Raw genomic sequence first — 24327 nt, 5'->3', positions numbered from 1 at the left:
AGAGATCTTTTGGTTCCAGATCTGAAAAGAACCTACTTTGTCATCTTCTTCTTCTTCTTCTTCTCAGTTTGTTTTTTTTCCCCACACAAATCTTTTGGTTCCAGATTTGAAATGTCCAAAGTGCATAAAGATTTTAGCCAGTATTTGCTGAAAAAAAAAAGGAACTGTGAGAACTGCGAGAACCGTTCACGGTTCTCAGAACCGTGAGGTCCAACCGCGGTTCGCATGGGTCCCTGCTTTTTTCTCATAAAGCAGTTCTTGATGCTAAAAGAACCGCAAAAATGAACGGTTCAAAGTTTCCCGGCGGACCGTACGGTTCGGTCCGGGTTTCAAAACCATGCTTGTAACAATCTTTTGGCAACTTAAGAAGGAAGTAAATCTTGCAAGACTTGGAGCAACAAAGTGAATGATTTGTTAATCCAACCACAAAGAGTCTTTAAGTGGTACAAAACCACAATGGCTGAGAATATGCTAAATTTTGTACACCCTTTGTAGAAAGGTTTCTCCACATCTTCTATTAAGTCATAAAACTTTTTTTCATCATCATTGGGACCTTCAACTGGTTGTTGCACAGAAGGAACATCTGGATCTTGTTGCACACTAGGACCTTCGTCCATTGAAGCTAGTGCCATATCATGCATAAGGTGTAAGTCATGCAGCATCCCATGGAAATCACCATATTGATCCAAACTCTCATGCACACGACTACTTCCGCCTTCAGTAGTGGTCGGTGTAGACTCAAATTCCCCATTAAACACCCAAGTTCTATAATTCTTCACCATGCCAAATGAGTACAGGTGATGATGCATGACCTCTACATCAAGCATATGTCTATGCCTATAGTTCCTACAAGGACATGAGATCTTCCCTTGGCATGTCGTGCGAGCAGCAAACTCCACAAATGAGTCAAGCCCATGGAAGTATTTTTCGGAACCCCTTTTGGTGTCCATCCAACTCTTATCCATTGATATGTGCCAAATTATGAGGCGCACCTATACTAAGATTTCACCATTGCACATCGAGTTTCAAAAATTTAACAGTCATAAAACAAACAACACTCCTAATAGAAAATACTCTACCTTCATGCAAGCCACCCACTTGCTCCAAATCAATGACCCACCACAGCATACTATATGAATTTACTTAGACAAAATATGAGAAATTGACAACAAATTGAACAACAATATGTCAACATTCGCAAAACAAACAACACTCCCAATATAAAATACACCACATTTTCTCTCCATGCAACCTGCTTGCTCCCAAACAACAACCTACCGCAACATACCATATGTATTTACTTAGAAAAAATATGAGAAATTGACAACAAATTGAACAATAAGACAATATTCACAAAACAAACAACACTCCCAATATTAAAAACACCACTTTTTCTCTCCATGCAAGCCACCCGCTTGCTCCCAAACAACAACCCACCACAACATACTATATGAATTTACTTAGACAAAATATGAGAAATTGACAACAAATTGAACAATAAGACAATATTCACAAAACAAACAACACTCCCAATATTAAAAACACCACCTTTTCTCTCCATGCAAGCCACTTGCTTGCTCCCAAACAACAACCCACCACAACATACTATATGTATTTACTTAGACAAAATATGAGAAATTGACAACAAATTGAACAATAAGACAATATTCACAAAACAAACAACACTCCCAATATTAAAAACACTACCTTTTCTCTCCATGCAAGCCACCCGCTTGCTCCAAAACAACAACCCACCACAACAGTAATTTGGACACATAATTTTACAATTTCAGGGAATTAAGAAGCAGATTTTACTCACCCTTTAGCAATCCCAATGTTTGCCCATGGAAAGAAGAAGGTAAAATTCAAATAAGCTGCCACTCCTGCAAAAGCGAAGTGACCATTACTCACCACCATTGGAAGCTAAAATCAGGATATAACAAACATGCTCAATGGTCAATTAAGCACAACTTTGTAGAGCATAAAGGGTTCTCACCTCCCTGCTATTTTATGAGCTCAGTTGGTCATGTTGGAAGATGTAGCATGCAAGCTTAATGTCACTAGGTGACGTAAATGCAATAGGAAAGTGGGAGTGAGTATTAATCAAAATTAGCAATTACAATATTTGAAAAAAAATTGGTAACTGAGTTTTAATTGAAGTAGTGTTTTAAAATTCTTAAAATTTTGTATAGACACCCTGAGTGGCAACCATTAAAAATATAATTTTGAGCAATCTAATTAATATCCAATGTTAAATGATCATTTTACATAAAGATAAAATTTTTGCAATTTACTTAAGGTTTAAGTCAATTTCATAATAGGTCATCATGGAATTTAATTGCATAGTCCTTCATGAAAGGACTTGATTAGACAATTTTCATTAATTTTGTAGGCAAACTTTAAGGTATTTCTTAGTGAAAGCTGGTATGTATCATAAATTTGCTTTTTACCCCAAAAAAAAAAAAAAAAAAAAATTCAAGCAGTAAGATAAATTTCTTATTTTCACAATCCGGGACTGATAATGCTTTAAATCTTACAAATTTTTTAAAGGAATGAAAAATACCACTAGAATGATTTTAGAAGTGTGTGGAATGCACTAGCATAATTTTTTGTTTTTTAAGTTCTCCAGGCAATGCCACTGAACTACCACAAGGTTCTTAGCACACTAACAGGATGTTGAATAGTTGAGAACTTATGATTCCAAATGCACGTGAATATTAGACCATTCTTTTCATGAAAAAAAAAAATGTAAGTGAAGCATGGTAAGTAAAGTAGGCCAATCAAAAAGTAAAGAGAGATCTTGAAATATCAATCCTACTTTGTGAATCACACTACAGTGATGTTCTTCACTACTTGTACAAACAACAAGAAGTAGGAACTAAAAAAAGTACAAACTAAAAAATATATAAGGCTGTAAACACTACAAACATTTTTATGGAAACAGGTTAAGCAAGGAAACATTAATCTTGGTCCCAATTAAAAATACAAAAATGTAGATATAATTTGGCAACCTAGTTGCACAAAGAACTGCCCACTCATTAGCACATTGATTCCAGAAAATCTGATCTAAGTTGTTGTCTTTAATATCTAATACATCATTCAGTGAACTACAAACTGCTAACTTCATAAGTGCTAGAATTGCCAATGTTATTGCACAATATATTGTAGATAGCAATGACCAATTGTATATCCTGAATCATCTTGACCCTGCATACAAAATGGCATATGGCTGCATATATTGTTGTATATCTCTCATTTAACATTCACAAGACTTAAATCAGCAAGAAACTTGTTAAAATAGTTACCTTTTATCTGTATATAATGTCAATGACAACTTTCAGCAGAGATTTAAACTATGACATTCTTCTCAAGAATGGTTACTTCACCATAAAACCTAAATTTCCCCCTAACACAAAGCTCAGGCAAAAACTTTGAGGCATTGCAGGGTCTAACGAGGAATCAGAGATAACCTAAAAATGAGTAAAATAAGAAAGAGAGCTAAGATATCATATTAGCTTCAGATAATTTGTACACCAAAGAGCCTAAAACACGATTTTTCAATTTCATGTGTTGGTTTGGGTCCCTTAAGTTCTTTTTCCTCTCCAAGTTTATGGTCACATTCTCAAAATTCTTAAAGTTGCTACCAAAACCAAGAAATAAAAAAAACCAGAAAGCAGTTGTTATGTAAAAATTATTGTACCATATTTACAAACCTGTGTTGGATCTTGGAATGTCACAATTTCATGTACAGCAAGACTTCTAATGTAATATGATGCCTGAAGATTATCAAGCGACCATAACGGTGGTCAAAGTTAGAAGTGAAGAACAATTACAGTGATGGAAAAAACACTGAAAATAATCACCATATAATCATTTCTATTCTTCCTGATCATAAAATATAGTGAAAGAGTGCTAGGTTCCCCCACCCCCAAAAAAGAAAAAAAATCTGCTTGGTTTTGTTGACTCCAATTTTTCAATAGAATTTCAAAATTCAGAGCACAAGATATGGGAATAGGCCAATATTCCTTAAAACTCATGACTTCAAGTGCCAGTCACACTTTTGTGCTTGTGAAGATTATTGTATGTATAATATTCTACCTCATACAGTATCTAAAAAATATACAGTAACTTGAAACTTCATTTCCTCTAGTAAATATGTCAGGTGAGAGTGCAAAATGGGTGCAAAATTAAAATTTTTCTAATACTAATTGGGTTTATGTTTGGCCACATTAACTGTAGCTCTATTGATTGTTGCTGTAATTTCCAGTTTGCAATTATCTTCTTCTTCTTCTTCTTCTTCGTCTTTTTTTTTTTTTTTTTTTTTGGTTATGGGTCCTTTGATTGTGCTATATGTGAGGTAATTAAGAAATCAAATTCGAACTGATAGGAAATTATGATTTTAATCATTTAAGTATCATTTTAATGCTCCCTGATACGTGTTGGATATGTGCCATAGTGTAAGAGTCCATTAGAAATAGTGGTGTTATCTGCCATGCTGTAATCCCTTCACTTCGAGGTGAGTTACTTGTAACCAACACCAACACCAACAAATAATTATTATCTTCATCAGGTGGAAACAACACTAGGCAATGGTCTCCTTCAACAAATCAGAAACAACAAAGACAATCATTACAGAACACCTAGTGACAAAACTAAGACTTAAGCAGGAAGCTGCACACTACCATACAAGCATAACAACACATCTAACCACTCCACCTCTATATGACAATTTATACGGCATAGTGACGCTAGAGACCATTGATTTTAATTGTTGCCATCATCAATATAAGTTTCTGTTGTCTTCAAAGCCCACAATTTTCATACTTTCTGATGGGTTGGTTTTAAATTTCCACAGCATTCTAATCAACCAAACTAAAAAACCAAAAACCCAAGACAAATATTTTATGGAAAAAAAAAGTGATAAATAAATAAAGAGTGGAAGGTATACTGTCGGGGGTGTGTCAGGCGGCTGAGGGAGGGAAGGAGACTGAGGATGGCCATGATGGCTGTGTTGTTAGAGGTGGTGGTGTTGGTGGCAGAAGGCAAGGTAGACGAAGTGTGGGAGAGTGAGGGAGGGAGTGAGGGAGAATGAGATTGTCCCTTTCTAGATTGGAGCACAACTTTGTATTCCTTGAAACAATATGATATACCAAGAATGTATTGACCGCTTTGGTAAATTAATCAATTAATTAGCCAAGTTAATTAATTAGATTCAATTATATGTAATACGCATGGTAACACAAACAAATCACCAAATAATTAAATGCAATGGAAAATAAACTTGACATAGTGATTTGTTTATGAATGAGAAAACCTTCAAGGCAAAAATCCCATCGAGTGAGTTTAAAGTCACTACTCCCGAGAATCCACTATTATCAAAACAAGTGGTTACAAGTAAAAGAATCCCAGTACCTTATACCAACCTACAATTGAACCCTTACCTCAATACCCAATTGGACTTGTAATGTAGTGACAATCTCTCCTTTCAATGTATGGCTCCAAGTACGTGACTAACCAATCAATGCACGGATCCCAGTACGTAATTAACACACCAACTTAAGAAGGATGTTAGCTACAAAATTCTTCAGTTCATCTACACGATGAAGATCAAGAAGCTCTTTGGTTACAAGACCCTGCGGCGTATAAATGCAATAGCTTTTTTAAAAGAAAGACATACTAGGGCAAATTGTCTCCAGTCACAATATGCTTGCAACAAGTGCAACAACCTTATAACGACATTTAAAATAATCTTTATATATGTCTAGGGTTATGAGAGAAAAAAACCTAAACACAACTTGGATATGCGTGAAAAATAATTCTGAAAAATTATTTTCATAATTCTCGATAGATACAGCTGTTGAGCTATCTGTTAAGCTTTAAAACACAACACTTCTTAACTTGATTCTTGGACAAATTTGCATGGCTTCAATACTTGAACTTGAAATCTTGTTTTTTAAAGTATTAAACACATCTTAGATCTATCAAAATACAAGTAAAGTGCGTTTTGTCAAAGGATTAACTAATTCTAAATAACATATGTTCTTAACATAATCCACATATGTCCTAACAATCTCCCCCTTTGGCAATCTATGACAAAATCACAACAAACAAATGAACATATGAGTGAAATCATAAAACACTCAACTCATACTCACTTATTGAATACAATAAAATCTATCCTAACATAAACTCTTGAAAAACTTTGCAAGAAGAAAGTTCATGACATGGAAGACTTTGACAACTTATATTTCTGAAACACTTTAAACAAAACTCATCACGACATCTTAGTGTGAACCAGAAATAAAAGATTGCATACAATAAATAAGAAACATGTACATAAAAAAAGAAAAGAAACAACATATGAAAAGATAGGTGAAAGAATGTAATAACAACCTCATCAAATATATATATCAAATAAATACAAGGTTTGCTATCACTAAGTGGTCACAAGACCAATATACAAGAACAATGTATCTAAAAAATAAAGAAAAGAAAAGATACAAAAAGTCCTCACTACATCCCTCATAAAAAAATAAAAAAAAAAACTCCCCCTAACAAAAAATCTCCTATACTAACTCTCCCCCAAAGAACATGACTACTCTTATACCCAAAACTACCCCTTTTTGTCACTTAAGTTAAATTCATAATGAATTTGAGCAATTGTCAAGAAAATCCTTTATAGCACATACAGATACATTATGGTTATAAACGAACTACGTCACTAAACCGTCTTTTGAACTCTTGACCTCTTTTCAATTATGGTTATAAACGAACTAAGTCATTTATAAACAATACGATCTTCGTTTGAGAAAAAACTTATTAGAAGATATTATAATATTGTATACATTTTCTATTATTAACCTATCTTCCCTCCTAATAATATAAATACCAAGTTTACTATCAAATGTATTTTTGGCATATATCTTGTAACCTGACAATTTGACTGATCTGCAACCAGTCAAATATCCATGAGTAGTTTCTTGACTGATATCTGATCTGAGTTCAATAACCGTGTTCATGATATTCAACTATTCAAACTAGGTGCCCCCTCTCAAGGAGAGAGTGTTTATTGCTTAAGGCAACTATATCAAAATGGAGGTCTATATCTCAACCAGCCACCATAGGACTCAACCTCCTTGCAATGATCAGGACTCAAGGATGAACCCATGCATTATTTGAAATTGGCTCCAACTTGTAAAGCTTCCAGAAACCCAATTTCAAAGTTCAAACCCAACAAATCAAGGGCCACCAAGAGAGTAACTAAAGCCTAAAGGCTTATCTTTCTTTTCAAAACAGAAAAAAAGAAAAATTGAGTAACTAAGCCCCAGAAACCCAGTTTCATACACTGCTGTCCTCATAAAGCTAAATCTTTCCAACCCCTCAAGAGCACTTGTGGGCACCAATAATGCACTGTACTGTGCATTTACAGCCAATCAGACCATGTTGTACATGACTTGCAAATTCTTGAAAGTGGCTGCTGCTTGTGCCTCTTCCCAGCAAGTTTCCTCAGCTTTCCAATTCTAAAATATTTGTCTACTTAAAAGCACAGATAAAGGTCTGTTAGTGAGGGGCAACAAGCTAGTCCAGGGATTGAACTCACACAGCCATAATTAATTTAGCACCAAATTTTATGTTGCTTATACAGGTAATTAACCCCACCCCCCCTACCATTTTATTGATCATAACACAGCCACAGAGAATTGAACCAACAAACTCAACCTCCAATCCTTATATAACAGGAGCCTTGGTCAAAGAACCACTAGCATTAGTGACTGATTCCTTTACAGACAACAAAGTCCATAAGTCAATTACAAGGTTATAAATTGTACTTTTTATGAACAAATTTCAAGATTATTACTTTCACGGCCCCAAGCTGAAATAAATCTAAATGCAAGACTATACACATACATACTCTTAGAGGGAAGAACAAATGAAACCCCCCCCCCCCCCCAAACAAAAAAGAAAAAGAAAAAGAAAAAGAATCAACCTCGAGATAAGTCAAAGGCAGTAAAACAACTACATGTATAAAAATAACCATTCTACATGTATAAAAATAATCATTTTATTATAGGATTTATTTTTATATTATAAACATGCCTTTACTAAAATGCATCAACAATTGTTACCAATGTTTATGTAAGTAAATAGATATTCAGGAGAAGAAAAAAAATGCAAATAGATGCAAGTTCCCTTTTTTCTTCCATAAAAAAATTTGTAAGTAAATATGTGCAAGTTCTAGATTTCTACCTAAAATGATTTGAGAAGAAAAATATATTCGTTACTAGCACTTAAGTTAGAGTATTACTTTATAAAATTTTAAAATATTCCTCTTTGATAAAATTAACATGCTTAGTCAATGAGAAGAAATAATAAAATAAAAATCTAAGTAAAACCAAGAGAGTGAGAGTGAGGCTTTCGTACAACATGAACTTCAAAAATTCTAAAGACACATACTTTGTCATTACTTAAACATGTGTCAAGTGGTGATTTGATTATTTTTTACCAAGTATTAGTAGTGTTCCTATTTGTAAGTGATGTAACCCAATTACAAGTTCACAAATGTGCAGGTAATGGTAAAGTGTGTGTCCTTGTAAGAATTGGAAACAAAATCTTAAAATATTTCTTGTTGAGAAAAATAACATGCTTAGTCAATCCATAAGAAACAATAAAATTAAATTAAGAAAGAAAAAAACAGATGGACTTTTTTTTTACAAACACCAAATCTTAAAATATTCATTGCTGAGAAAATTAACATGCCTAGTCAATGAAGAAGAAACAAATAAATCAAAAATCAAGCAAAACCAAGAAAGAGAGTGAGACTTTTTTACAAACACCAACTCCAAAAAATTATCCAGTAGTGAGACACATTTTAACACACTCTGTCACGATTTGTACATATATCAAGTTGGTGATTTGATTATTTTTCACTAAATAACTAATGTAAATTTAATAACAAATTGACAAACATGCAAGTTGTGTTAAAGTAAGTGGTAAAGTGTATGTCCTAAAATAATTGAACTTGTAGTCTAGCATCATCTCATCTCTAGTCACTTTCGGCAATCCCTCTTCTGTTTCATTATAATAACTCTTAGCAGTCTCTCCCTGCAGTTTTGTTTTTATTTACCATTATGGATCCTTAAATTTCTGTGCAACCACACATGCTATATACACAGTAGCAGAATAGACAATAATCTTGCATATAGTCACTTGTTCCTTTTCAACACATGAACACCCGCATGATATCAATCTACAACTCCAATTGAATTGTTGACCAAACATAGATTTAACACCTATTGCCAGATGATCTCTATGTTCCAAACAACTAATTAAGCATTAAGTAAAAATAAGAGTACACAACACATTCCCATTGTAACTTCATTTGGCTATACTCAAACAACCCACTCAATAACCTGTCACAAGTGGATAACTTATTCTAATTTTTGACCAATAGATATCAAATGAATGCTTTGTAATTCCAACAGAAACCCCACCATTTTCCTGTTCAAGCGGCCAAGACAAAACAGCAACTCTCACAATGGATTCCCTTGTTATCTAATTCCGGATAAACTCTAAACAATGAAACCGGTTTTCAGACAGTAACACCATTAAGACTCTTGCTACCAACGCACATGGCTTACCAAGCCGCCGTCGAAATCACACACAAAACCCGTGTGTGTAGAATGTAGACAGAACTAGATTCCTCCTCCTGAAAGTGATTTTTTATCGCACACGTCGCTTTTCCTCTCTCAGGTACTCGAGCTCTATCTAGACCATGCATCAAACTTCCATTCTATACATACCTTCCATTCTTTCAAATTAGTCAATGACCCCCCACACATATACCAAATCCAAAAAAAGAAAAGTGCTTATAGTTATTTTATGAAAAAATCAAAAAACCAAGACAAATATTTTATGAAAAAAAAAATGCTAAATAAATAAAGAGTGGAAGCTATACCGTCAGGGGTGTGTCAGGCGGCTGAGGGAGGGAAGGAGTCCGAGGATGGCTGCGGTGGCTGTGTAGTTGGAGGTGGTGGTGTCGGTGGCAGAAGGCAAGGCCGACGGAGTGTGAGGGTTGTCGGAGGACTGTTGGACCGGTGGTGGGGAGGACGGTGGTGGCTCAGCAGTCCGAGCAGCGAGGGTACAGAGACGAGAGTGAGGGAGAATGAGGTAGAGAGTGTTTGGGTGGGCAGTCTGATAGTTTGATTTGAGTGAGAGAGTAAAGAGACCCCAATTTTTTACGAAGTGTTTTGGTGGGAACCGAAAAGTTTTGGAGGGAATTCAGCAGATTCTTATTGTGACAATATTTTGACCTATTATAGTAGATTTAAAGCTGCTGCAATAAAGAAAGAGTGGGCTAAGGTTTATTATGACGGGAATATAACTTGTTGTGGCGAAAATCAAGCCTAGGGGGGGGGGGGGGGGGGGGGGGGGGGGGGGGGGGGGGGGGGAAGGAGGAAGATTAGCTGCAGGCTAGGACTTATTGGTTTCTTTTAGTTCGGATACTTTGTTTCTCGCCTTCATAAGGTCCCTTAGACTTTTGCTCCCCGTATTCAAAGCCAATTCTTCTTCTTCTTCTGAAGTGTCGTCTGAAAAAGCAGTTATTAAAATGGAGGCATGGACGCTGAATTGCCGGTCGGTCTCTTCCTTGGCGTTCGAGAGGGGAATCACCTGTAACTCTCGAGGCACCTTCTCTTCAAAACGAAACTTGTCAATTTGTTCCTCTAGTGAAGAGGTCGAGGAAGCAATTCCTTCTCTTGTTGCGGCTTCCTCAAAGGGAACCTGTTGAACTAGGGGGGCAAGCAGTGGTACACCCTATGAGACCAGATGTGGTACTGGTGGAAGATTGAACGGAGCCAAAAAACTAGACCGAGATATGTCGATCCGATTTATCCGATAGTCACCCTGCCTTATAGCGTTGCCAACCTCTTGAAATTTGTCCGAAAGAGGCTTGAAATCCAAAATTAGGTGGACGGCCCGAAGTTGGCCATCTTCACTTATGAAAATTTGGGATCTCAACAGGTAATTAAGGGTTGCAACATTGGTCAAGCTGAGCTGAGGAGCTACGTGCCTTTTATTTGTTAATACCATAACAGAGCTAAGCATAGTCAGAAACTTAAAGTCTACTGTAACCAAAAAAATGGAAAACATACAAGCGAATAATAAAACACTAAGACAAAGAGAAGTAGAACAAAGCAGATGATAAAGAACCTATCTATTGTTAGGAAACCTAAATCTAAGATATCCCACCTAGCTCTCCTGGTTGGGTTGGGCAATGAAGACCGTCATGCTACGCTCCCGAGACAATCAGGTAGTCGTCTTTCAACCCCTTATTAAACTTAGGAAGACAGGAGATGAGCCTGACAATGTCAGATCGGGATTTAAGGTAAAATCCCGCGCCTTTTTATTTATGACACTCGTACATATGGATTACATCGAACCAGGTGAGCCCCAAGCCTAAATGCTGGTTCAAAGCATCGACCGCTCCTAGGATCCTAAAGAGGTTAGATGCGCACTGGTGGGGACAAATCCTATGGTTACGAAGGTAATCTCTTGTAATGCGACCCATGGGGAGAGTCATTCCCTCTTCTATGAAAGCTATCATAAGGATTATGACTTCTTCTACTTCTCGGTCAGTTGCTATTCCTTCCGGGGGACAGTACCGCAAAACTACTTCCTGCGGTATGTGATACATTTCTTTAAACATATCTACCTTGGCATGGCTGTCTACTAAATACTTAAATCTACCCATTTCAGATAACTAAAAAAGGGAAAACATTGGAAATGACAACTGGGAAAATGAAAATTTAAAGGCCGAGGAAGCTAGCTGATGGGGAAAAAGAAGGGTCAAAGAAATCAAAACTTACACGAACTAAGGGGAAGGAAGATCTTTGAAACCTTTAGAAGAATTCTCAAAGATTTCTAAAGAGATAAAAGTTCAATGATTTAACAGACTTTGTAAGTTTGAATGCTTGAGGTCGCTAGAGAGTTTGAGAGATTGTAAAGTAAAGAAAAAATAATCTCCTTCGAGGCTTTATATAAGGGGGCAAAAAATGAGTGGGAGTTATCCCACCCAAATCCTAAGAAAAAATATCACCCGTTGGATCATTGTTTCACCGTTGGATGCCAAAGACATAATGCCGCCTGAAGCAATTAATGACGCTTCGCAAATTCCGAAACGTCAGTAGCAATGATGAAACGCACAAAACTATACTTCCACATGTGTAAACTCATATATTTTGACATTTATAGCCCTTATATCTACGGCAAATCAAAATCCCAATTTTTATCCTTGAATGCAAGGGAAAAACCAAAATTTTGAGGGGGCTATTGTGGGTATAAGAGCCCAAATTTGTATATTGGGACTTGGGCCTTATCCGAGGACGTGAATATGTTCGAGGAGGAGTAAATGATTGGAAGAGGCCCCGAAATTGAGAATCACGGAAGAAAAGAATGGAGGCATATAGTCTGAGAAGTAGTTCCCTCTCAAATACGATGAATATCGATCAAGCACGCATTGGGGTAATTTAGGTGACCTTTTAGGGACATCCAACAATGATCAGGATGAATTTCAAGCACATACAAAGGTGATAAGAACACAGAAATATCTAAAAGAAAAGCTACTACCACCGCATTAAATGCACTACAGCAACTTTTCTAGCCACATTTATATGGAAAAGACCCCTGAACAGTATAGTCTTAGCTACCACCATTCCCAAAGAGCTAAAGAAGATGTTTGATGGGACATGTATTCAAGTGAAGGTTTAGATGATTAACAAGTGTACGATCAAGAGAGTCTGAAAGGAAATATATAATGAAAAGACCTCTCATAAAAGTGGGGGGAGAAAAAAAAAAAAAAAAAAAAAAAGAAGGAGGAAAAAAGGAATTACTGTAGCACTAAAAGCTGTATTAACTATCAAAACTATTAGATTAATTACTAATCTATCTCCTTGGACAATTATTTTATTGAGGTTTACGTGTGTTGCATGCTTATTCATCTTTTAAAATCATTATTAATCATTGTCTAATTCACCAAAATCCCAGCTCTTTCACCCACTTTCTACAAATTCATTGTACTAGACTCATTGAGCTCATATCCCATATCTTTTGAGCTTGGGTTATGAATTGTGATCCTACAATAAGAACTTGAGGACTTGTGGCAAAATGGCAATACACGTACATTATGTCATGTCACATCACGTTGGGCTCAAGGTTACTCAAAGCTAAAAGAGAAGTTATGACTGAAATATTCAGCTCATTTTTTATTCAAAAATTCAAAGTTTTCAACATTTCCAATGCAAGTACTAATCAGTAGTTATGTGGAGACTTAGGAAACTTCAAAAAGAAATTCAAAACAAAGAAAGAGAAACCACATATAACAAAAGTTACATAGCAATGTTTAGCAAAAATAGAGATTCGGAGAGGAGACTAGTTATTGTAGAGTAGTGGAAACAGACGGACAGAAGAAGAAGAAGAAGAAGAAGAAGAAAAGGAAGAAAGAAGAAGAAACTACTACTTCATGGCGCCGCCTCTGTTTCGTTGTCTTTTTGTTCCTCTTCTCCTTCTTCTCTATTTTTTTTCTTTAGAAATTATTTGGTTCCAAATCTGAAAAAAATAAAACCGTGTAAACCGTAAAAACCGACTACAGTTCAGAGAACCATACGGTCTAACTGCGGTTCAAACAGTTTCGTGTTTTTCTCGCATTGAGAGGTTCTTTGAGTTAAAAGAACCACAATAGGTAGAGGTTCACGGAATAAAAAGAGATCTGCAACTTGAGAATTATTTCTAACGAAGCTTATAACTTTTAGTGTTTCACAGAATAACTTAGTAGACATTATTTATAGATTTTGGTTTGCTCTCTCTTTAGTGTACAAATGAGAAGAATAGCAAATAGAGTATCTATGGGTGCCATGAAAATGCAGCATATGCATCTAGACTGATTTATCACTAAACATAAAACTATTTGTCATAATTAATAATTAATGATACGCCACAAACAAGAAGAGTTTTCTCTGGCTGGTACCAACTTACTATTTCCTAGCTGCCTTAACTGGGCACTGCAAATACAAACAAGATAGGTAGATCTCCAGAAAATATAAGGAACAGTTATGAACCAATCTACAAACACATAAAACCGCAGACATTTACATCGAAGCTACCATGTTCTTCTGGCCCATCCACCGTGTAATGGCTGATTTTATTCTTGCTGCTAATGCCAGCGCTCTTGTCTCATAGCAATCTGGATGGATAACCTTCGCTTTCCCTGATACAGTATTCACAGATACTTTGCTACAGGCCGTGGACACAGCAGTACCTTTATAAGCCTTGCAGATATAGCTTAGAAAGTTTTCATAATCCTGCAGTGAGAAATTATATCATTTCTTAGAGAGAGCAATAATAATGGTTACCCATTACCCATCACTATTTTAAATGACCAGAAATTAATCTAGTGGTTACAAACAACCATCACTTGTTTAATTAGTTCAAAATGAGGTTACACAAATATAATCCAATCATGTATGCATATGCCTTGGTGAATAATATTGGAAAACAGAAGAACTTTACATAGTCAAAAGAACAAACCTCATAGAGTGGTTCTCCATCCACAACAACCCAAGGCACATACTTATGAGGAGGCTGAAGGGTGTTTGTTTCAGCTGCATATTGCAATTCAAGCTGTATAAAGAAAAAATAAATCCAATTATAGATAGCTAGAGAATTTCTGACAGTAGTAAACCATAGTATAAGTGACGAGGTAAACAGAAAGGAAAACGCTGTGCCTAGTATGATTCCAGTCAGCAGAATAATAGCACATATCCCCCCTCCCCACAGAAACAAAAATAAAAAGGGCCCCTAAAGTGGTCCCATATGAAAGAATGGAATGATTTTACAAACAATCAAATGTCAGAGAAGTCAGTTTTTAGTGTGTCAATTCAAAATACTTGCACTAAATTACCACTCTATGTAAGAAGCTCTTGATTTGGGGTTGTGTTCTTCAGTATTCTAGTCACAAGTTTAAATATAAAAGTATTTCGTGGTCATGGAAGCTCCAACCATTTCCTGGCCACGTTATTAATTAACACCATCCAAGTATTTGGCAGCTCATTTTTTATAAATGCTGATTTCACCCAATCCTTGGTGCGGTGGCATGCCATCCACCAAAAGCAAAAGGTTGTAGGTTCGAGTCTGGGAATCATCTTCTCCAAAAAAATTTGGAGGCTTGCAAAAGTGAGGGCTTTGTGCATTGGGTACAACTTTTTTTTTTTTTACCAATTTCACCCAAGCCCAGTAAAGATTAGTCCTTCACTAATTCCACGGGATCCACAATTACTCACCTTTACAGTACTACAAATGAAAAGCCAAATAGTTTAAGGACTGATGATTCATTCAACATAAATTCAAACTCTCTTTCCTATGTTCCTAAGAAGGGTCAACTGCAAGTACTTGCATACCCAAATCTTACAGCTTCTTGGAGGAATCAAGAAAACAAAAACATATACCATCTGTCAATAAGCTATATTTAGCAAGATAGAATCCATGTAGGAAAAAAAGTATAATGACAGTTATTCAACCAGAGGTATCTCCTTAGGTAAGCTAGGGATTCTTTGGTTAGTAGCCTAGCAATTATAAAAAAAATTAATGGCAAAGCACTTCCAACCCTTCAATTATAATTATTATGTACCAACTACCAAGTGATCACACAACAAATATTCCACCTTGATGATGTAGCCCATATAAGGCTACACGATTTCAATAATGTATGTTGGTTCACATTAAGTAAAGAATATTTCATTTATTCACCATAGGATAATCTGTGCTGTCTGTATATTTTAGTTTATTAGACAAAGCTGGTATAAATAGTACAATCAACTGTTATTTTGCTACAATTTGATTCTTAATAGGATAATATTAATATTAAACTTGGGAGTGCACACTGCAAACGTCCAGGGGGAACTATACACATCAGAACGATTAGTTCTAAGAGCCCTAAACACCCATGATAACCAAAAAAAAAAAAGGTGTGCATCCTGATATTTTCACCCAAACAACTTACGCCACTTGAATGGAAAATTTAATGTTAAATTCAATTGAAGAAAGCCAACCTCTTTACCATGTCCACTACTAAAGCAATCTGAAATAGGTTTTGGATCCAAGCCCAGCTTCTCAAAACATGATTCCCATTGGGGGTACTTGTGTTCGTAGACCAAAGTCTCAACGCAATTAATAAAAGGAAAATGCTCACTCTGCAACAACATGAAAGTGCATGAGAACATAGCATTGCCACTCACATGTTATTAAAAGTTAAAACCCTTGAATAACTGACCAAACAACTCAACTAACTTAAGATTTTTCATTTTCCAAGAAGAAAAAACCACACTAGTATTTGTTGGGGAGATAAAACCTTGGGCAGACTCCAATTGAGGCCTTAATATAACATATAGGAACACCACTTAACCCAACAACTTAAGCCTGTAGGTTTGAGCCTAATTGTATTATATTAATTCCTCATCCTCTTTACCTTTTCTCCATGTGAGACTTCCAGTCACACATGTGTAACCTTCAGTATGCATATGATCAAAACATTTTCACAACTATCCACAAGACTTTCAGAAATACTGAAATGATGTCCCTGTGCACACCACAACTAAATATAAGCTTAGCACCAAGAAGAAAATGCTAGTAGCACTTTTATAGTCTTATGTACCAATGGGTTCTTATCATTTTTTATTTCTACTGTCTTATGGTCAGCAACAAGTCTTACCAATTTGCCAAGAGCTAATTGACACCTCTTGGTATTTTCAATGGAAACACCCAGATTCAAATCCTCACTCCCCCATTGTAACTATCGAAATATTAAAAAAATGAAGTCTTACCAAATCAGGCCAGACATCAATTGCACAGGCTTGCACAGTGTTTAGTAAGCATTCATATGGGCCATGCTGCAATCATCATCAAAAAACTTAGTACTTCATCCTATGTTAATACATAGAATAATGAAAAGTACAATTTTGACGTTCTCAATACAAGTAAATAAGTCCAACCCATATGGGAAAATTGTCAAATAGTATAAGTATACAGTTCCAAGCAATTGAATTGTGATTAATCAAACAAAAAAAGAAAAAAAGAAAAAGAAAAAGAAAGTCATAAAATTGTGGAATTAAGGAAAACCATGACCTGGCAATCGAAGGTGTTGTTGGCTCTGAGTTTGGCGTTACCCCAAGGAACGAGTTTGAGATCGACGATAGAGATGAGATCAGTTTCGAAGAGCTTGTCCAGGTAATTGATTATGAAATTGGCGCTGTAGGGGCATAGGGATTCGTAGTATAAGCCCACAGAGACTTTCTGAGAATCTGATGGTAAAATAATTCTAGAAGCTGACGAAGAAGAAGACGTGAAGAAGAAGAGGTAAGAGACGAGAGAGAGCGTAATTACAAGATTAGAAGCCATTGGAGAAAAAGGCTGAGGGATTTTCAGAACAATGGAGCTGAGAGTCAGAGAGGGAGTGCAATCCAAGAAAACTATTATATCTATATGCAGAGAAATATAAAAACCAGGACTGGAAAATTACAGGTGTTTGTTGTTAGAGGCCGCCACTAGTCAGAAAACGGTTCATGTACATATATTTCATTCTTTTTAAATTTTGGGTTTTTTTTTTAATTAACAACAAACACACACGGAATAAATTCACTCTATCCACGTATTGATATTTATGGACAAAACTTTGATAAAATTGTTTATATATATATATATATATTGAGAATTTTTTTGTTCAGAAGTTGTATCTTAAATTCTTTAATTAAATTTAAATATATGAATATATTGAATTTAATGGTCTTTAAAAAAGATAAGAATTTGTATGTTGTATTGATGAATGAAATCACTTAATTTTTTACTTTCTTTTTTTCTCGTTTTACCACTTCACTTTTTAACAATAAATTTTTTTTTTATTAATCTTTTTTTACTGGATACTTGAAATTGAAAGTTATTTTTCTCAACTTTCATTCTCAAGAGCAACTAAACGTGCAATACCCTACCTGATCTCAATCCCTTAAAAATTATATCTAAATATTGTCCTAAATTTATTATAAGAATAAGTCTAATAAAAAAAGTTTTTTAACAAGTCCAAGGTGTTAAATGTTAATGATGGATCTATATTAAAATGGTTGTGTACCATTCTTAATTTACTACCTCAAATTATGAATAAATAAATAAAAATTTTGTCAAATCTCAATAGCAAGAATAATAAAATAAAGATATTAATTTCTCACTTTGAAAATTACTTTTATTGGCTACCAAATCTAATTATTTACTAAAAACCCAAAAAAAAATCGAAAAACATAGGTAAAACTCCTTAATTAAATTTAACTATCTTTTCCTAGTAATAATTAAATTCAACCATGTAGTTTATTGGCTAATATAGCCATATGGTTGAATTTAATTAACCTTCCTAAAATATAACATATAAGTAATTGTATCTAAATTTTGTCCTTTTTTTTAATGATTCAATAGTTGCGGGGTGGGGGGGGTGGGGAGCATTTGAACTCTAGAAATCCTCATTTGAAACACCAGGAAGTGTAATTTGAATTACAAGATTCTTGGCAAATTTTGTTAATTATCCTAATTTACTTATAGTGCATCACAACTCACAAGATGCAAGGGGGAAAAAACACTAGAAAAATGAAAAATGTGTCCACTTGATGCAACCACTACATGTAGAATGTAGAACATAAGCTTTATTATAGGGTAAATTCTGCAAACCTCTATTGAGGTTTGGGAAAATGATATTAAGTCCCAAATCTTAAGAGAAATGACACTTTATTTCTTAAGATTTGAGAAAATCAACACATTAGTCATTTTGATAATAATAATAACAAAAAATTTCAAATTTTGAAAAGATTCTCTCAATCAAACCATAATCATGGTAATGAATTTTTTTTTTTTTTGGGTTAAATATTGTTCTTTATCACCAAATTGTGGTTAGGGTTTGGTCAATGCAATATTTTCAAATTTTGAAATATTCTGTTGTTGTTATTAATGGAAGGACTAATATGTTGATTTCTCAATCTCAAGGAAGATAAATGTCATTTCCCCAAACTTAAGAGATATTTGTAAAATTTCCTCATTTTCTTTTCCAGGGTAAATATATTGAAATAATTGTCTGAAATTTATGAAATTAAGCTGGTCTATTTCAAGGGTTTTGTATTTTTTGCTATAATGAGCAGGGGGGAAATGCACCTCTCCGCATCCCCTCGAATTAAGAAGAGGTTCGATTGATTTATTTTATTTTATTTTTTCAAGTAATCTGATCTGTAGAACTATAAAACCCGGAATTTCTTTATATGCCGATACCTACCATACAATTGCACAGGGCGAGTCAGGGTTTAATGAGCAATTTGACAAATTGCGTACTGGGGTGAAGCCAAGCACCATGTGGTCCACCTGCCAAAGCTGAAAGCTGAAAGCTGAAAGGCACACCCAACAAGAGCAGCTGTGAATTTTGACAAGTTTTGAGGCCAAATGCATTCTTTTCTAAGGATTAAGACAAGGAGTTTGAGTGGCGGTTAGTAGTAAGCTCAGAGTCTCAATCAATCTCCCATGTATTCTCATTCTAGATTGTTTCCTCTTTGTTTGTTAGTGTTTGCCATGTCTTTTGTTACCTCCTACTTAATTCGGTTTCTTTCCTGGTTTCATTAGTAGAGTTTAGGACTGTAATTGCTTCTCCGTTGACTTAGGCTTCTTCAAGGACATGATCCAAAAAATAACTTCCCTCTTTTTTTTCTTTTTTTGAAATAGTCTTTAATAACTTGAACCAAAATACTAATTATTAACTAGTAACTACAACTTTTAACTGCTAAATTCTAAGATATGTTATTCTCAATAATATATTAGGGACAGGATTACAAGGAGATCCAAGCTACATTGAGAAACCAGAATTCATTGGCTAGAATTGTTCATAATAATACTACAAATCCTCACCGATAAATCAGTTCACAAGATAATTAGATCCCTAAAGTGTTCGTGAACACCTGTAGCTGGCATTCAAGAAATAAATCCTTTGCTCTTCAAACTTTCAACAGATTCCTTGATAATTTGCTCCATAGGAATGAATTGTAAGCCCAAGTCCATCAGCTTCTTAGCTCCATCCTTCGCCCTCAGCAACCCAGGTTGAGTATCCTTTGGCAACCTGCACACAAGGGGACATTATAGATTCAGCAATTTATACAACCACTTCTATTGCATTTAAATTCTAAAATTGGCATCAAGCAGATATGATAATGTTCCAAAGGATGAAGAACCAAAATCAAAGACTTGGAAACCAACCAGATACATGCAACAATAAGTTTACCTAACTGGAAATTCTAAAATCATTAAGGTATGGCAGCACAAAGGGAACTTAAATAAGCTAGCAAAAGATGAAATATTATTAGAAGGCAAGAATAAAAATTGCATGACTGGGTCTCTATAGATCAGACAGCACTCAGTCCAAGGAATGGAGTTGAGTTGGGTGGGGCCAAACCCAAACAAAAATTGAAGTTTAAAGTTGATTTATGACCTATTAAAAATAGTCGAAAACAAAACAAAATAAAATATATACACTTCTATGGTACTTCCTGCGGCAGACAGTGCAGTATCAATGTTAAACCCAACAAACCTCATTTGACAATTGTTAGTTATATATCTTCATCTATTAAGCATTATCATATCTGGATCATAATTTCCCTTAAAATGCAATTCAATTCCACCATGTCATTGACTTTTGTTCTAATGCAGCTTTTATGGTTATCAGATACTCAAGAGATGTACATAGTTCCTGTTTCAAATCCATTTCACAGTCACAGAAAGTCGAATGTATTACCTTGGAATTTTATATTCAGGGTAAAGTTCAGCAACCTTTGCTACAAAATCACCATAATGTGATATAGCTTCAACACACAAGTGCCTTCCAGTTGCTGATTTGTTCTCATAAACCAATATATGTGCCAGGGCCACATCTTTAAAATGCACAGATCCCATAAAAAAATTTTCATATGTTTCAGTGCATCCTGCAGCAAGGATAAAATCGCATGGTTAAGGCTTTTACTAATTGTAAATATCAGAAACTTACAGTTAAAAAGGAATTATTATTTTGTTTTTAGAAGTAGAGGAAATTACAAATCCACAATAATCAACTATAGTAAAAAGTAAGAGAGCTGGTGGTGCATCCTCCCAGGGTTGAAGACTACATCCAGTTAAAGGTGTGACGGAGATAGAATTGTCCATATAAAGGCAGAATGACATCACGTGTCGAAAGCTTTCATCTATTGTGATTGCATGCTGCTTATCACTTAGCATGCATCTTTCACTTTTAGCATGGCTACTTCCTAACCCAAAGAAGATTGAAGGGTGGCATGGTTTTGACAACCCAAGGAGTACCTAAAGCAAAACCCTTATGAACATAAACTTCCACAATAGACCTATGCTAGAAGATGAAGAAAGTGGCATATCACTGCACTCCTGCATACAGTGAACACTGTCCCTTCCTCCAAGTTTGGGACTAGCCCACATATATGACCACTAAGTATGAGATAAAAAGTATTGAATGAAGACTTTTTTTTCTGAAGAATATTTATAAACCGAACTTTTACAGTGCACAAATCTTAAGCCTTTACTCAAGGTCAGCCTCAGCCACTTGACTAAAGCAGAGAAGAACGAATTGCTGTTTTATTATGGTTTAAAAAAAATGACATATGAATTCTACGAGTTTTAATTTGCTGATTCAAATTGAAGTGACAAATAACGATGGTTAAATTAAACAACTCATGTACATCAAATCTAATACACAAGTGAAAACGCTCTTAATAGCAACAACATTAGATCGATAGAGAGAGCGAGCATTACCCTGAAGAAGGCGAAGAAGCATTAGCATGCTAGCATTGAGTCTAGGAGGAATAACCGGGCCCATGACAGTCCCGGGATTGACCACCACCACATCCAAACCCTTCTCTTTAGAAAAATCCCAAGCTGCTTTCTCGGCTAGGTGTTTAGAAATTGGATACCATAACTCCTTCTGCTTGCAGTAGTCAAGGTCGGACCAGCAATCCTCAGCCTTGACAACATCAGGTGGCCAGGTAGGGCTGGGAGTTATAGAGGAGATTGATGACGTGACCACCACGCGGCTCACCCCAGCTTCCTTAGCTGCAGTCAGTACATTTATAGTACCCTTGATCGCCGGGTCCAGAAGTTGCTTCTGTAAATGCACCACTCCCAAATCACATACATATTACTAGAAAAGTAAAAAAAAAGAATCAATTCCAGGTGCAAGAGAATATCCAAAGTTTAAAGATAGATAGACCTGGGGATCTTGGACTTGATCGACGATGCAGGGAGAGGCGAGGTGGAAGACACCGGCGCAGCCATTAACAGCGCGGAGAATGGAGGGGTAGTCGAGGAGATCAATCTGGAAGAGACGGAGACGAGTTTCGGCTCCTTCTAGACCTTCTAGATGCTTCGTTTCATTCTCATCCTCTGCAACAGAACAGAAGAGATAGTGGGTTAGGAGAATAATAATAATAGAGTGATGGAAGATCGATGGAGCAAATTTGGTTTTTTTTAACTGAGATCTTGGACGGTGGCATGGACATTGTAGCCACGATGGAGGAGTTCACAGACGAGCCAGGATCCAATGCACCCGCTACCTCCGGTCACGCACACCACCTCTCCCTCTTTTGCCATTTCCCTTTCTCTCTCTCTCTCTCTCTGTCTCCTTCACCCAATCTTCACGCTTCACTCACTGCCAATTTTACTTGCAATTTTTCTTCTATAAAGATTTTACTTGCTGTCTGCATTCCGCAGAGACATGAATAGATGGGATAGGATAGGGGAAAGGATAGTAATATAGAATTGAATATGATGAATGATGATGCAGATAAATATATATATATATATATATATATATGTAAAATAAATATAGTGTCCAACCATGAACCAACACGGTATAGATTTCCAACCCTCTTCATTTCAACAAATCCCATACAAGTCACTGCATCATCCATATATAGTAATAGTATGTCCGTGTCACTGCGATCAATCAAAGTAATAACAATGATGTACAAGTGATGTTACAGAAAAAATTTATAATAATAATTAGACAAAAAAAATGTTACATTTCTACTAGAACTCACCGGATAAGGAATAATTTTTTTTTTTTTTTTGCGCTATACATCCATAGATATTTTTTCTCTACTGCTACAGGTGCTTCCCAACCGCATTTAGGCACTATATTTATTTTACATATATATATATATATATATATATATTTATCTGCATCATCATTCATCATATTCAATTCTATATTACTATCCTTTCCCCTATCCTATCCCATCTATTCATGTCTCTGCGGAATGCAGACAGCAAGTAAAATCTTTATAGAAGAAAAATTGCAAGTAAAATTGGCAGTGAGTGAAGCGTGAAGATTGGGTGAAGGAGACAGAGAGAGAGAGAGAGAGAAAGGGAAATGGCAAAAGAGGGAGAGGTGGTGTGCGTGACCGGAGGTAGCGGGTGCATTGGATCCTGGCTCGTCTGTGAACTCCTCCATCGTGGCTACAATGTCCATGCCACCGTCCAAGATCTCAGTTAAAAAAAACCAAATTTGCTCCATCGATCTTCCATCACTCTATTATNACAACCACCCCCCCCCCCCCCCCCCCCCCCCCCTTCATTCTCTCCTTCCCTCCAATAGCCAGTTCTCTCTGCCTCTCATTTTGAAGAGGAAGAGGAAAAAAAAAAAATAAATAAAAACTGGGCTCTGCGCTTCTGCTCCTATCCTCCATTGAAATGAGTTCTGGTAGACTTCTCGGATTTGGAGGATTTATTAGAGCAATTGTGACAATTATATTAGAGCAGCTTGACTTTATTTACGTGATCCTTTTATAACCTAAAAGGTAAAATTTAAACAAGGTCACACTATTGTATAGATGTTTGGTTTTTCTCATGATGTTCAAAATTTTACAGAGGTTATTTTGTTGATTTTGCTATAAATACAATGTCGTGGTATAAAGTCCCCCATCCCAATCCATATATATATATATATATATATGTATATATAATATTAAACAAACAGATTTATTTAACTAATATATGGAATGGGTGGTGGTTTATATCGGGGCTTACAGACTCTTCTGCTATTTTTATCACTATAGCCTAGAAGTTTGCCAAAAGCTCAATCCAACCAATATAGCTTATGCTAAGAAGCCCGTCAATGTCCAGAAGCTGTAATGATTTTCCAACACTAAAAGTAAATAGAATAACATTATGGGAAACTCCCTTTCACTGTTATCTTTGAATGCCAAA

At 35.7% G+C, this 24327-nt stretch overlaps 2 protein-coding genes and 1 long non-coding RNA gene across 4 annotated transcripts; all 3 read right to left on the bottom strand.

The window, feature by feature from the left end:
- Positions 1-1472: 1472 nt before the first annotated feature.
- LOC112035733 (uncharacterized) lies at positions 1473-10200 on the bottom strand. 2 transcript variants are annotated; one of them, XR_010632210.1, is made up of 5 exons: positions 9956-10200; positions 9639-9790; positions 5442-5633; positions 3714-3776; positions 1473-1883 (listed from the first exon to the last, which is right to left on the bottom strand). It is a non-coding gene; the product is annotated as an uncharacterized LOC112035733 (long non-coding RNA). The 2 variants fall into 2 exon arrangements; XR_010632211.1 differs by lacking the exon at positions 9639-9790.
- Positions 10201-13945: 3745 nt separating this feature from the next.
- LOC111994401 (gamma-interferon-responsive lysosomal thiol protein) lies at positions 13946-17597 on the bottom strand. The gene is made up of 5 exons (XM_065781605.1): positions 17173-17597; positions 16872-16937; positions 16101-16241; positions 14581-14673; positions 13946-14354 (listed from the first exon to the last, which is right to left on the bottom strand). Exons 1-5 carry the CDS (start codon positions 17443-17445, stop codon positions 14142-14144), a joined length of 786 nt encoding a protein of 261 aa, XP_065637677.1. The 5' UTR covers positions 17446-17597; the 3' UTR covers positions 13946-14141.
- A 2243-nt stretch (positions 17598-19840) lies between these two features.
- LOC111994396 (cinnamoyl-CoA reductase 1) lies at positions 19841-22907 on the bottom strand. Its single transcript, XM_024026270.2, has 5 exons — positions 22593-22907; positions 22331-22503; positions 21877-22225; positions 20855-21041; positions 19841-20182 (listed from the first exon to the last, which is right to left on the bottom strand). The coding sequence occupies exons 1-5, from the start codon at positions 22708-22710 to the stop codon at positions 20038-20040; spliced, it is 972 nt and encodes a 323-aa protein (XP_023882038.2). The 5' UTR covers positions 22711-22907; the 3' UTR covers positions 19841-20037.
- Between the last annotated feature and the right edge of the window lie 1420 nt (positions 22908-24327).

The sequence above is a fragment of the Quercus suber genome, unplaced genomic scaffold (assembly GCF_002906115.3).
Source record: "Quercus suber isolate HL8 unplaced genomic scaffold, Cork oak 2.0 scaffold_272, whole genome shotgun sequence".
Classification (NCBI taxonomy): Eukaryota; Viridiplantae; Streptophyta; class Magnoliopsida; order Fagales; family Fagaceae; genus Quercus; species Quercus suber.
Note: the sequence above shows the minus strand (reverse complement) of the source record. Positions and strands in the feature narration are given on the sequence as shown.

Bases quoted from the DNA above. Each gene is read 5' to 3' on its own strand.
- LOC111994396 (XM_024026270.2), bottom strand. From the start codon at position 22,710: ATGGCAAAAGAGGGAGAGGTGGTGTGCGTGACCGGAGGTAGCGGGTGC. The intron at 22,226-22,330 runs GTCTATCTATCT...GTGCATTTACAG, and splicing joins ATCAAGTCCAAGATCCCCAG to AAGCAACTTCTGGACCCGGC. The intron at 21,042-21,876 runs GTAATGCTCGCT...TCCTTGCTGCAG, and splicing joins GCTTCTTCGCCTTCTTCAGG to GATGCACTGAAACATATGAA.
- LOC111994401 (XM_065781605.1), bottom strand. From the start codon at position 17,445: ATGGCTTCTAATCTTGTAATTACGCTCTCTCTCGTCTCTTACCTCTTC. The intron at 14,674-16,100 runs GTTGGCTTTCTT...TTCTTTATACAG, and splicing joins GTAGTGGACATGGTAAAGAG to CTTGAATTGCAATATGCAGC. The intron at 14,355-14,580 runs GTTTGTTCTTTT...TTCTCACTGCAG, and splicing joins ATGGAGAACCACTCTATGAG to GATTATGAAAACTTTCTAAG.